At 48.9% G+C, this 14,517-nt stretch overlaps 2 protein-coding genes across 2 annotated transcripts; both read right to left on the bottom strand.

Annotated features, from left to right (window-relative positions):
* Positions 1-2,688: 2,688 nt before the first annotated feature.
* LOC129694828 (uncharacterized) lies at positions 2,689-4,315 on the bottom strand. The gene has a single exon (XM_055631589.1). The coding sequence runs from the start codon at positions 4,228-4,230 to the stop codon at positions 2,689-2,691; it is 1,542 nt and encodes a 513-aa protein (XP_055487564.1). The 5' UTR covers positions 4,231-4,315.
* A 3-nt stretch (positions 4,316-4,318) lies between these two features.
* LOC129694830 (neoverrucotoxin subunit alpha-like) lies at positions 4,319-13,846 on the bottom strand (the record flags this gene model as incomplete). Its single annotated transcript, XM_055631591.1, has 3 exons — positions 13,502-13,846; positions 12,369-12,494; positions 4,319-6,429 (listed from the first exon to the last, which is right to left on the bottom strand). Coding segments are annotated over exons 2-3 (2,199 nt in total), but the record flags the coding sequence as incomplete, so codon positions are not given.
* Positions 13,847-14,517: the final 671 nt, after the last annotated feature.

Consider the following 14,517-nt stretch of genomic DNA (forward strand, 5'->3'; position numbering starts at 1 on the left):
CTCCTTCTGTTGTCACTCTTTCTGTCTCTGTCTTCTCGTCACCTTTCCCTTAGTTGTATTCCCTGATGGATATACTTACTTTGTTCTGTCTCCCAGTTGTCAGATATCCTGATCAATACTCAATAGGGTGTGTTGATTTGTAGCTTCTGATGAGCCTACACATTTGTCCCAGAGCACGAACCTAACTTCCCAACGAATCATCAAAGTTTGTACACATTAATCAAACCCAGCGCATCTATAATTGTTAATTTAAAAAATAGCTTATTTGGATTAAGCCATATATTCATTACAATGCAATGTCTACCAGTTATACATGCTTGAATATGCAGTAGCATCAACGTAATATAATAAGATCATTGAACATTTACACGTTACTTTTAAAAGGATAATGAGTCGAACAATAACTGCTGGAGTAACTCCGCAGGTCAAGCAGCATCTCAGTGGGACGTGGATAGACGATGTTTCATAATAGGAGGGAAAAAGGTTGATGATGGAATGGGGCGGGACAAAGTCTGTTGAGTGTCTCTCCCCATTTTCTCTCCATATTTCTCACCCCTACTACATTACTTTGAAGAAGGGAGCTATTGATGTTCCACATTTATCCTATTGCTTTTGGAAGACAAATGTTGTCAAGGAATGAAGAAAAGGGAGAATATGGAATAAAAAAATGAGTATTGGACAATACGTAAAAAATGCTTACAAAACAAATGGGGGCACAGAATATCACTGCTGACATGATTAAGGATTACACCAAAGCATTTAGGATGTAGCCAACAAATGGATAGGACCCATTGGGGACCAATCTCTTTCTGTAACCATGGGATGTGGATGAAATCTGAAATGGATAATTATCCTCTGAAAGGATTCCTCTTCACTTCCCACACTGACCTTTCCATCCTCAGCCACCTCCGTTGTCAGAGTGAAGCCAATCGCAAATTGGAGGAACAGCATCTCATATTTGACTTGGGCAGCTTCCAAATCAGTGGTATGAACTTTTATTTCGCGAACTTCAAGTAACCCCTGCATTCCCTCTCTCTCTCCACCCTTCCCCGACCCATGTCGCACAAGGTTCTCGTTCTCTCCTGTTCCATTTATCGTCATTACTTTTTAAAATATCTTTAATTTATTGTTCATTTTACATTTCTCCATATCAGCTGTCTATATCTCTTGTATTTTTCCCTTTCCCCTGACTAGTCTGAAGAAGGGTCTGGACCCGCATCATTACCCATTCCCCACTCCAGAGATGCTGCCTGTCCCGCTTAGTTTCTCCAGTACTTTTTGTCTTTCTTCGGTTTAAAGCAACATCTGCAATTCTTTCCTACACCTCAGTTTCATCGATGCTTGTATCCCTTGTCCCGGAGGTAGAACAAGACATCTGTAATGGAATATCCATGGAACCGGAAGCTCACGTCAAGGTGAAGTAGGACTCAAAGCTCAAGAACCGGTCTGGTGCAGTCCAGGATAGCCACAGCACAGGAGAAGCCATTCAGTCCATCGTGTCTGTGGAAGGACAGAGTCCACTGGGGTCCAACTAAGGTTTTCCTTTACCAGTTAGCTGGCCACCTAAAATGTACCAGTGCCATGGAATCTGTACTGAACCACATTCAAATGACGGCGATATTGAGGTAGATGCCACACCCCACTCTATATTGATCAGTCTGGTGCCTTAGGGTCTGCCCCACTTGCAGATGGTTTCAGTGCTGATCAGGGGGGCATCTGGTTGGCTTTTCCCTGAGGCTGGTTCTCCATGGTGAAGGTCGATCGTCCCATCTGGTGATGGTGCCGAGGACATGGAAGATGCTCACTTCCCCCTGAGTGGTGAGCACACGGAGAGTGAAGTGAGGGAGCTCGCTGGTGTCTTGCTCCATATTAATGGTCCTTCTCATGCTGTTGGTGAGCCCAAAAATCTCAACCTGCCCTGTATCCCCCCTCTGTGTCAGTCCTTTGGAGAAGTTCCTCTGAGTGTTTACCGTCACAGTGGCGAGTCCAGGCGAGGTCTGAGCGCACTTTATCTCTTGGCTAGAGGCTGGAGAGGCTGATCAGATTCCAAGCGAATCATGTGTGGGAATACTTTGCCTCCCAACAGCTCATGGGATAGACTCCGACTGTGACTAATGAGGGGGATAGAGCTGGGAGAAGTTTCTCCACTACTTTGTGTCTTTCTTCGGTTTAAAGCAACATCTGCAATTCCTTCCTACACCTCAGTTTCATCGATGCTTTTATCCCTTGTCCCGGAGGTAGAACAAGACCTCTGGAATCAGACCGCACGGGGAGAGTGGGTGGTTAAGGAGGGGGTAAGGGGTGGAGGTCGTGGCATCGTGTGTACTGAGGATACATGCTCTCTGATCCAGCTGAGCCTGCCGAGTGGGGGGGGGGGGGGGGGGGGGGGGGGGGGGGGGGGGTGGGTAGATAGATGTGAATAGATATTTGGTGCGGTCCAGAAGCAACGGCGTGGGACTGGGATGACAAGCAAGGGCATGTGACCCTCAAGTGGTGATTGACGCAGAGCGAGGGGAGTGACTCCCAGCTGGGTGAAGTTGGGGTACCATTGAGGAAGGAAGCTGTGGTGTGTAAGGATGTGGGCAGGTGGGGGAGGAGAAAGAGTGGGTCTGAGAACGGGGTTGATCCGTTGGATAAGTGTAACGGCTGTTTCCCAACTAACGAACGGCTGAAATGTTTGTCAGCTACTTATAGAGTGAACCAGTTCAACACATTAGAAAAGATTTGTTTAGCTGCAATTCGTATTGAATCTTCCTTCGGCTGCTCTGTTAACAACTCATTTTTCGCTACTTTTTCCTGTAACTCAGCCATATTCTTTACAGTCGTCAATGCCTCAATTCGACCCATGTAGCCAGGATTCGCATAATTTTTCTCATCCAGAATCATGAGGTCAATGTAGGCTGGGGTGGATAATGGGTTTGGTCTCAGAGCTATTTCATTAAGTCGTTTACGGCTCCTGGATAATTGTTGAATCAGCTCCATCACTTTGCCTCCAACCTCATCAAACTCCTGCTCAAGTGACTCCTTGACTTTCTGTTGGGTCATCTTCACTCCATGGGCCTTCTCATACCTTTCTTTCAGCTCACTGTATGCCTTTTTTTCCTTTTTTGTTTTGCAGACAACCCTGCTAAATTGTCTTTTGTGATCGGCCCAGCCACATTTCAGTGGACAGACTGTGCAGTTTCGCGATGAGTCCATCGATGTGCACCACTTCCCAAGTGACTTGACAGCAACTAAACAAGGAGCGTCGCATGTGAAGTCACATTGCTCACAGTTGTTTGAAAGGTAAGGAATCCATTTCCTTTCTTTAACAACAACATTAACTTCATACTCAAAATCTTTATTTGCATCCAGATTGACCTGGTTTTGATCCAAAACCTGTTGCGTCTTCCTGAGTTCGTCCAGTTTTGTCAGTCCTGCTTTGACCTGAATCTGCAATCCCTCCACAATAGCCTCCAACTGCTTACGTTCCTTCAGAACCTCCCTGGTCAAACGTAAGCTTTTTGCTTCCATCGTGTTCAGAGCTGTGAAGAATTTCTTCATATTGTTTGCTCCCATATTCCAATTCATTGCAGCAAAGTTATTATTATCATCTTCCTCTCTCCTGCTGTAACCGGATGTCCCCAAATTGCCCGTGTTTTCAGATATTGGACGCTGTGCAAAAATGGCTGAATTGTTAAACTTGAAGTACATTGGCATACCTGACTCGTCTTTGGGACACGGTACATCAGCTACATTCAAGGCATCCAGAATGGGGGGGCGCTCTCCATCTGCGAATGTCACAAAGATCCTAATGTTCTCTGCAATATCTTTGCCAAAGATAGCAAGAATCGAATCAAAGACATATTTCTGTGTGTGAGTCAGGCGAGCCAGGGCGGCCTGAACAACAAAACAGACAGCGTTGACCTGATCAATACCCTGTGTGGAAGTGAAGAACTCGCGGATATCATCAGTGATCTGTTTATCCCGGATGATGCCCCTAGTGTCCCCGAATCCTGGCGTGTCAATAATGGTCAGAGAGTAATCGATGTTAAATCCTTCCTGATGGTGGAGCTGGTAGGCAGTGATGGAGGATGTCTGACTCTCAGCCTGGGATTTTCCTGTCTCTTCCGCTATTAACTTGTATCTGAAGTTGTCTCCCCATTCCACGCCCAAGATGTAGTTGATCATCCCGTTGATGAGGGTTGTCTTTCCTGACCCAGTTGCTCCCAGAACCATAAAGGTTTTCATTTTGTGTGCTGTTGTGTGTTTTCCGAAGTCGAATTTCACAAACTGTCTGGAATCATTAACCACCTCCTTCTGCAGGTTTAGATTGTAAATGGAGGGGTTTCCTACGGATATTAATTGCGTTTCTCCTAGAAGATCCACGGCTATTCTGTTTTGGGGCAATTTCTATTTCTATTAAAGCCTCCTCACTTTCGGCACTAGATCCCGCTCCTCCACATTCAGCAGACACTCGGACTCTGTAGATGGTCTTGGGTTTCAATCCCACTAAGCGATAGTGGCATTGTGTGTCGGATGACTTAACCTTTTCCCATAACTTGACTTCCATGTTTGTTTTAACTGACGGTTCTTCTCTATATTCAATTCTGTACCAAAATATTTCAACATCAGCTCCAATCTGATTTGGTTCATTCCAGTGCAGTGTTGGGCTGGGTGAACAATCCTGGAAGACTGGTTTACCAGGTGGACTTGCTGGCCGGGTGATGCCCCTGTAGCTCTCACTAGCCTTGCTGACCCCTACCTTGGTCACTGCTCTGAATCGGAAGTGATACTCCTGGTGTGGCTGTAACCCAGGTATTGTGAAGGAGTGGCATTGATCAGGTGTATCCAGAATTGTCCATTCCTCCTGCTGGCTACCTCTGTACTCTACCTTGTAGCCCACAATCTCACCGGTACCACATCTTGGTGGCTGTAACTGCAGCGTTACACTGTCATGTGTCGTTCCACTAAGTGTAGGTATCTCCGGCTGTGACGGAGGAACAAAGCTCTCGTTCTCCAGAAACTCTCCCTCATACAGGTAAATGGATGCTCCCAAGATGCTGTCATTCTGCACAGAACTAACAAGGAATTTTACTTTTTCATCTGCTTTATTAACTGTGGCAAAATCTAGGAATGATTGGGATTGCGCCTTCATTTTCTGGGAGACAGACCGTGAGTTAAACCAGTGCTCGCTGTTTCCTGTTGCACAGGCTCCGTCAGCAGAAGGTGGTAGCTGCATTTTTGTAGCTGTGATAGATCGGAGGTAGTTGTTTGCCTCTGACAGGTAGACGTCCTCCCGATGTAATGTTGTAAACGTGAAGCAGACAACATAATCTGTTGCTAGTTCCATCAATTTGTCATCCAACTCGCCCTTTGATTTCACAATAGGTACATCTTTAAATACGCTGAGGTAACGTCTCACTACCTTCATCTCTCGTTCCTCGTCATCCAGCCACGTGGCCAGTGACCGGTGTTTGAATGGTGACTTATCCGTGTTATTTAGTATATTCGCTAGTAACCCTTCCTCCTCCCTGCCGCCCCTAATCGACGGCAATACTCCCGCTATATTTTCCTGGAAACCCTGTGTGTACTCCAGACACATCTCTCGGACTTGCTGTAACATTTGCCTGATCTCAGGAAACTGAGTGGCGACGCTGTCTTTCATCAGGTCATTGCACCTCCTGACGGCCTCACTGAGCTGTTCTAGGACACACTGGCAGCGATTGACCAGTCCCACGCTGATCCCTCTCACCAGCTGGGCAGCTTTTGAGTCGAGTTTATTGAGAGGATAGAGCCAGACTGTGATGGGCACTGAATGTTCTCCACCTGAGCCCAGGAGGTTTGGAAGTTTTGCGTAGATATTGATGGCGTCTTTGAAGGTGGTGGGATTGTTCTTTAGTGAGAAATCGCCATAAAACGTGCAGCTAAATTTCTCGGCATGTGAATTTTGTTCTTCTGTCATTTCTAGCGAGTCCTCCCCCTGCGTCGCAGTGCTAGGGAGACGTTTAATCATTGCCTCCATGTTACCCTGAATATCATGCATCTTCTCTGATGATGAAGCCATTTGGTCAAACACAAAGAAGGCCTGGGCCCCATACAGCACTGCTGTAACAACATGGGTGGCTGAGCCCTCATCAAACACACTCGGGTAGGTAATATTCTGTCTCCCTAAGTGATTCATCGTCAGTTGTTCAAACCTGGTTGTTGTTTTGTACTGAAGGGTAACTCGTGCTTGTTGCTTTGATTCCTTTGTGTCATTGAGATATTTTGCCGACCCATTCACCTCCACTAACCCACCCAGGAAACTCGCCTTCAGTGACCCTGACACATTGAGGGCAGCGGATTTGCTCTCCATGGAGTCTGATGCAATGATGTGAAACTCAGTGCTGGGCTGGTCACGACGATCAAGGTTGCTCTGCAGCGTCTGTAAATCCCACAATGTGACGCCTACAGAATAAAACAACAATCAAAACTAAAACTGAGGGAAATTGTGCAAATTAATCAAAGTGAGTAATGCTTATTCATTTTGTTCTCATTGGATAGATTCTCTGCATTAACTCCCACATTAAATTTTTGCAGCCATCTTATCAATCACCGCCATCTACCACCAAACTGATCAAAAAGGCGCAGCAGCGCCTCTACTTTCTGAGGAGGCTCAAGAAAGTTCACCTGTCCCCCCAGATCCTGTCCAACATCTACCGATGTACCATTGAAAGCATCCTGACCACCTGCTTCACGGTATAGTACAGCAGCTGCACCACAGCTGACAGGAAGGCACTGCAACGGTTGGTGAAAACCGCTCAGCACATCATCGGTGCCCGCGCTCCCTGACATGGATGACCTTCCACCGCCAACGGTGTCTGAGACGGGCCGGGAAAATCATTAAGGACCCCTCACACCCTAACCATGGACTATTTGCCCTGCTCCCATCAGGGAGGCGGTACAGGAGCCTCAGGTCTCCTACAAGCAGGCTGAGGAACAGCTTCTTCCAAAATACCATTACCCTGCTGAACTCACATAGCTTTTATACTCTTTTATCTGTATATATTTATTTGCCTATGTACTAGTTTAATTCATCCACATTGTACATATTGTTTTAACCAGTATTTTTACTACTTTGCACTCTGATTAGATGCTAAACTGCATTTCGTTTTACCTGTACTCGTATTTGTGCAATGACTATAAAGTTGAATCTAATCTAATCTAATCTAATCTAATCTAATCTGAGTTATTCCCCTTTTCATTTCCATCCCGCTCACACTTTCTCTGCGACTAAATTGTTTCCCCTCGTTCTTAAATGTGACGAGGATTTTCTGATCTGGAACATTTCCGGATTCTCTCTTGTAAGATGCTGCCTGATCCACTGAGGCTGACACCTCGTGTGTGATCTCTGTCTGGGACGCCGCTGCCTCCTCCCTGATCTCCCAGTGCCATCACCGATACATCAACTGGCCTTTCGAGCCACCTACATTAATGCGCATCATGTCATTCTTCTCACAATAACATGGCTCAGTTTTCACTGTCAGGAGAACTTTCTTCCCAGAAATAGTTTGTAAACCAACTTTGTTTTTTCAAGTTCACCTCTCACTACCTTTTAGACGCTCTGGAGGGAAATTCTCCGTCACTCTTGTTGAAGGTGTCAAATACTGTAAACCTTCACTATTCCTTGTTATCCAGGGTATTTTGGAATTGCTGTATTTACTTTCCCCCGTCATGGGAACAGTTTGGCCCTGAATGACTCCCACTGGGACTATAGTGCTAACCAGCCCAATGCCTCCCTACAGCTCAGGCCCTCGTGTCGTGGCAACGTCTTTGTCAATCTTCGCTGCCCGCTTTCCAACTTCATGGTACAATTCGTGTGGCACAGTGACCAACATTGAACACAATATTCCAAATGTGGCCTCGCCAATATCTTGTATAACTGTAACACGATGCCCCAACATCTTTAATCCTTACACTGACTGATGCAAGCCAATGAACCAAAAGCCTTTCAGGTATCTATGGCGGGAGGTCACAGCTGGTCACCAGAGGTCACCGGCTTCTGAATCCTTTCTGTATCCCCCGCCCGATGGTAGAACATGGTTGCTCCTGTCTCTCTCTCTCCCCCTCCCTCTCTCTCTCTCTCTCACTCTATCTATCTCTCTCTTTCTCCCCCCCTCTCTCTCTCTCTCTCCCACCCTCTCTGTCTCTCTCTCTCTCACCCTCTCTCTCTCTCTCTCTCTCTCTCGCGCTCTCTCTCTCGCGTGTCTGTCTCGTCCGCTCTGGGTGTCACTGTCTCTCTCTCTCTCACTGTCTCTCTCTCCCCCTCTCTGTCTCTCTCTCCCCCCCTCTCTCTCCCCCCTCCTTTCTCCTCTCCCCCCCTGTCTCCCTCTCCCCTGTCTCTCTCTCCCCCTCCTGTCTCTCTCCTCCCCTCCTGTCTCTCTCCTCTCCCCTGTCTCTCTCTCCCCTCCTGTCTCTCTCTCTCTCCCCCTGTCTCTCTCTCCCCTCCTGTCTCTCTCTCTCTCCCCTGTCTCTCTCCACTCCCCCTCCTGTCTCTCTCTCTCTCCCCTGTCTCTGTCCTCTCTCTCCCCCTCCTGTCTCTCTCCCCCCCTCCTGTCCTCTCTCTCTCCTCCCCCTCCTGTCTCTCTCTCTCTCCCCTGTCTCTCTCTCTCCCCCCTGTCTCTCTCTCTCCCCTGTCTCTCTCTCTCCCCTGTCTCTCTCTCCCCCTCCTGTCTCTCTCTCCCCCTCCTGTCTCTCTCTCCCCTCCCCTGTCTCTCTCCTCCCCCCTCCTGTCTCTCTCTCCCCCCTCCTGTCCTGTCTCTCTCTCTCTCTCCCCCTCCCTCTGTCTCTCTCTATCTCTCTCTCCTCTCTCCCCCTCTCTCTCTCTCTCCCCCCCTCTCTCTCTCTCCCTCTCTCTCTCCCTCTCTCACCCCCTCTCTCTCGCCCTCTCTCCTCTCTCTCTCCCCTTCTCTCTCTCATCTCTCACTCCCCTCAGTCTCTCCTCTCCTGTCTCTCTCTCTCTCTCCCCTGTCCCTCTCTCTCTCTCTCTCCGTCTCTCTCTCGCCCCTCCTGTCTCTCTCTCTCCCTCCCCTCTCTGTCTCTCTCCTCTCTTCCTCTCTCTCTCTCTCTCTCTCTCTCTCTCTCCCCCTCTCTATCTCTCTCTCTCTCCCCTCTCTCTCTCCTCCCCTGTCTCTCTAATCTCTCCCCTGTCTCTCTCTCTCCCTGTCTCTCTCTCCCCCCCTGTCTCTCTCTCCCCCCCTGTCTCTCTCTCTCTCCCCCCTGTCTCTCTCTCTCTCCCCCCTCCTGTCTCTCTCTCCCCCCCTCCTGTCTCTCTCTCCCCCCTCCTGTTTCTCCCCCCCTGTCTCTCTCTCCTCCCCCTGTCTCTCTCTCCCCCTGTCCTCTCTCCTCTCCCCCCCTGTTCTCTCCCCGTCTCTCTCTCTCTCCCTGTCTATCTCTTACTCTCTCTCTCTCTCTCTCCCCCTGTCTCTCTCTCCCTGTCTCTCTCTCCCTCCCTGTCTCTCTCTCCCCCTGTCTCTCGTTCTCTATCTCTCTCTCTCTCCCCCTGTCTCTCTCCCCTCTCTCTCTCTCTCTCTCTCTCTCTCTCTCTCTCTCTGTTCTCTGTCTCCCCCCCTGTCTCGTCCCTGTCTCTCTCTCCCTCCCTATCTCTCTCTCCCCCTCTCTCTCTTTCTCCCTCTTTCTCTCTCGCTTTCTCTGTCTCTCTCCCTCTGTCTCTCTCTCCCCCTGTCTCTCTCTCCGTCTCTCTCTCTCTCTCTCTCTCTCCCTCCCTCTCTCTCTCTCCTCTCTCTCTCTCTCTCTCCCCCTCCCTCTCTCTCTCTCCCCTCCTCTCTCTCTCTCTCTCCCCCCCTGTCTCTCTCTCTCCCTGTCTCTCTCTCCCCCTCTGTCTCTCTCCCCCCTGTGACTCTATCTGTCCCTCCCTCTCCCTGCCTGCCTGTCACTCCCCCCTCTGTCACTCTCTCTCCCACACACACACGTACGCGCACACACACACACCCCCCCTCCCCTCCTGTCTCTCTCTCTCTCCTGTCTCTCTCTCTCTCCCCTTTCTCTCTCCCCCCTGTTTTCTCCTCTCCCCCCTGTCCTGTCTCTCTCTCCCCCCTCCTGTCTCTCTCTCTCCCCCTGCTGTCTCTCTCCCCCTCCTGTCTCTCTCTACACCACCTCCTATCTCTCCCCCCACCTCCTCTCTCTCTGTCTCCCCCCCACTTCCTTTCCTCTCCCCTTGCCTCCCCCCCCCACCTCTCCTCCCCCCCCCCACCTCTCTCTCTCCCCCTCTCTCTCTCTCTCCCTCACCTCTCAATGTCTCCATCTCTCTCCATCTCTCTCTCTCTCTCTCTCTCCCTCCACCTCTCTCTCTCTCTCCCCCCCCCCCCCTCCATGTTTCTCCCCTCCCTGTTTCTCCCCTCCATGTTCCTCCCCCTCCCTCCTGACCTCCTCCCCCCATCTCTCTCTGCCCTCACTATCAACTCCCCTCCCTCTCTAGACGCCCCAGTTGGGGGCTATGCGTCAGTAGATGGGGTGATTATGGGGTAATAGGAGCAAATTAATATCATTAATATATTGACAAGGGGGGTAGTTAGCGCATGTGCGGGGGGAGGAGGTCATTAGTGTATGGGAGTGGTTAATGTTTATGTCGCCCCCCCCCCCCCCCCCCAACCGCACGTTGGGGGAACAAACCCAACGGGTCTGCACTTGGTCTAGTTCTCCTTAATTCTACCACAACCAAAGAAGAAGCTGCTAAACTATTGCCAACCTCTCAGATGCTCAGAAGCTGTACCTCATACAGAATCACTTTAAACTGGGTCCACATACAAATATTGTGCCTTCTATAAGAATGGATGCTGGCGAAGATTTAACCCTGACTGGTTACGAGCATACCCCTGTCATGTATATAGTAGTCATGTGGATGGCGTCTTTCGCCTACATAGAAACATAGAAAATAGGTGCAGGAGTCGGACATTCGGCCCTTCGAGCCTGCACCACCATTCATTTTGATCATGGCTGATCATCCAACTCGGTATCCCGTACCTGCCTTCTCTCCATACCCCCTGATCCCTTTAGCCACAAGGGCCACATCTAACTTCCTCTTAAATATAGCCAATGAACTGGCATCAACTACCCTCTGTGGCAGAGAATTCCAGAGATTCACCACTTTCTGTGTGAAAAGTGTTTTTCTCATCTCAGTCCTAAAGTATTTCCCCCTTATCCTTAAACTGTGTGACCCCTTGTTCTGGACTTGCCCAACATCGGGAACAATCTTCCTGCATCTAGCCTTTCCAACCCCTTAAGAATTGTGTACGTTTCTATAAGATCCCCTCTCAATCTCCTAAATTCTAGTGAGTACAAGACGAGTCATCCAGTTTTTTTCATATGAAAATCCTGACATCCCAGGAATCAGTCTGGTGAACCTTCTCTGCACTCCCACTATGGCCATAATGTCCTTCCTCAGATTTGGAGACCCAAACTGTACGCAATACTACAGGTGTGGTCTCACCAACACCCTGGAGAACTACAGTAGAACCTCCCTGCTCTTATACTCAAATCCTTTTGCTATGAATGCTAACATACCATTCGCTTTCTTCACTGCCTGCTGCACCTGCATGCCTACTGTAAATGACTGGTGTACCAAGAAACCCTGGTCTCGTTGCATCTCCCCTTTTCCCAATCGGCCACCATTCAGATAATAACCTGCTTTCCTGTTTTTGCCACCAAAGTGGATAACCTCACATTCATCCACATTATGCCGCATCTGCCATGCAATTGCCCACTCACCCAACCTATCCAAGTCACCTTGCAGACTCCTAGCATCCTCCTCACAGCTAAACACTGCCCCCCCCCCCCCCCCCCCCCCCCCCCCCCCCCCCCCCCCCCCCAACAACAGGAAATAATTTGTCGTCAAGTCAAGGTAAGTCAAGTCTATTTGTCACATACACACACACACAAGATGTGCAGCAAAATGAAAGTGGCAATGCCTGCGGATTGTGCAAAACAACGGAACAGGTGCTCCTGAATGTATATTGCCATTTACCACGACTACTACTAATGCAATGGCATTCGTTGGCCTTGCCCTGTAAACCAACTCTGGTTCCGCAAATCCTGTCATGCCATCCCCCTTTTTGAAAAGCTTCGTACGGGCCTGTATGTACCTGTACTCCTGTGCGCTCCCAAAGGCCGTACCATTCACTGTGATGTTCCTGCCTTGGAATGCAGCAACTCGTAATAATGTTGAAATGTTCCTTATTGCAGTTCAGTGACTTAGTTCACCAATCATCTTTATCCTACCGCAAGAATGCACTGAATCTAACAGTTGTAGTTACTATAGTCAAATAGGTAACCTAAACGGATGACACCACATTAACCATCACTGATTTCGTCTGGTGACATTCCAGTACCTGGGATCAGAGTGTCTGAGCGGCAGTCGTACAGCATTCCCAGCTGGAAAGGCCGGCCCAGAGCGGCCAGTTGCAAGGTTTCACTCATCACTGCACCGGGATTGGAGACACAGGAACGCCAGTGACCTGAAACAGAGAGTGGAATGAAGTATATGATGCACTATCAGAGAGAGCCCAGAATCAGTGAAACTCCGGTAATTTAGTACCGACACCCTTTTTAGTTAATTAAATTCCCTCTGTCTCCAAATATTTGGTGAGGCCGCATTCGGAATATTGTGTGCGGTTCTGGCCCCCCCATTACGGGAATGATGTGAAGGCTTTAGAGGGTACAAAGGAGGTTTCCAGAATGATGCATAGATCAGGAGTTATTAGATACAGGGAGAGGTGGAACGGAGTAGGACTGTTTTATTTGGAAAGCCGGAGGTTCCGGGGAGACGGGGTATAATTTAGCACCACGTTTGTTTTCTACATATGGTGTAGAATTCTGAAGAGTGTAAAATTATGTAAATAAAGTTAAAACACTCGCCCACCAATGTCTGCAAGTTTCAATCTCTTGTAACTCTACACCACCGCAGCTCTGGGCTCCCAGTTACATCAGCACAAGTAAATCAATGCCGGCACACCCAGCAACTTGTTCTGTGAAGCGTTAAGAGCAGATACCAAGGCAGGGTGTGTTCTATCCGGAAATGTATTTCGATGGCGAAAACAACATGAAACATGTTGCAACATGTATCCTCAGATATCCCAGCCCTGCTGTTCACAGCTGTAAAAAGCAAACGCCTGCAGTCCCCGTTTGATCTGCTTGTGTGGAGATATGTTCAGCCAGTTATATTGCCAAATTCTGATCATGTTGTCACAACGCGGAGTTACTGCGCACTGAGTGGAGGGAACATGGTCAGTACTGTGATGGCGGCGAATCCCTACATTCAGCAGTTAAATTCCAACATACACAGAGCTGGATACACACACGCATGACATAGATAGCCCCGTAAATGCGCAGAGCACAAAGTGCTGAAGGAACAGGGAGCAGGGCATGAACAGATGACGTACACAGTTTCCCCAGGGATATTATTTACATTAATCCCATAGATTTATTTTTGTGTTTCCCGGGATCACGCATCTGATTCACTCACCGGTCGAGGAAGCGTCCGTCTGTAGCTGTAGGGGGGTTGCAGCGTTGACGATGGGCCGAACTGTCTCGCCGGGAGCCCCCTCCTGCACTGTCAGTGCTGAAGTCAGACGCTGACCCTCACCGGACTGACACAAGCACCGCGCCGGGAGCTCTGATGTGCCGCCGCCTTGAACAAATCCCTGAGTCGACTCCAATGCCAGCGGTGATATCTGTGGGGGGACGATATTCTGAACCTGTTCAAGTGCTGCCGCGGGTTCCTCTCCGGAAACTGGACTGGAATGCGGAAATTATTCTATGAGTTTCAGTCTTACTGACTGGAGAGACCGAGGAACTACTCACGGCGCATCAAGCCACAAACGGCGACAAACAATGTCATAAGGTGGTAGAAGCAGAATTAGGCCATTCGGCCGATCACAATCTCCGCCATTCAATCATGGCTGGTCTATCTCTCCCTCCTAACCCAATTCCCAGGACATTGGTACTAATTAAGAATCTATATATTTCTGCCTATAAAATATACATGGACTTGGCGTCCACAACTTTCTGTGGCATTGATTTCCACAGTTTCACCACCCTCTGACTAAATACATTCTTAGGCTATAATTTTGAGGCTATAACCTCACGTCCTAGAATGTCCCGCCAGCGGAAACATCCTCCCCACATCAACTCTGGATGGCGATAGCAATGAGAAATCAACTGAAATAAATTATAACATGCCTCCTCAGACGGCGCCGTAGTAGAGGTGGTTCAAAACTTTAAATTCCAAGGAGAATTTCCTGCCTCTGGACAGGCTAGAGTTCACGATGTTGGGGGAGTCCAGACCCAGGGGCTACAGTTTAAGAATAAGGGGTAAGCCATTTAGAACGGAGACGATGAAACACTTTTTCACACAAGGAATTGTGAGTGTGGAATTCTCTGCTTCTGAGGGCGGTGGAGGCTGGTTCTCTGGATGTTTTTAAAAGAGAGCTAGGCAGAGCTCCTAAAGACAGCCGAGTCAAGGGATATGGAGAGAAGGCA

This window comes from Leucoraja erinacea, unplaced genomic scaffold (assembly GCF_028641065.1).
Source record: "Leucoraja erinacea ecotype New England unplaced genomic scaffold, Leri_hhj_1 Leri_815S, whole genome shotgun sequence".
NCBI lineage: Eukaryota > Metazoa > Chordata > Chondrichthyes > Rajiformes > Rajidae > Leucoraja > Leucoraja erinaceus.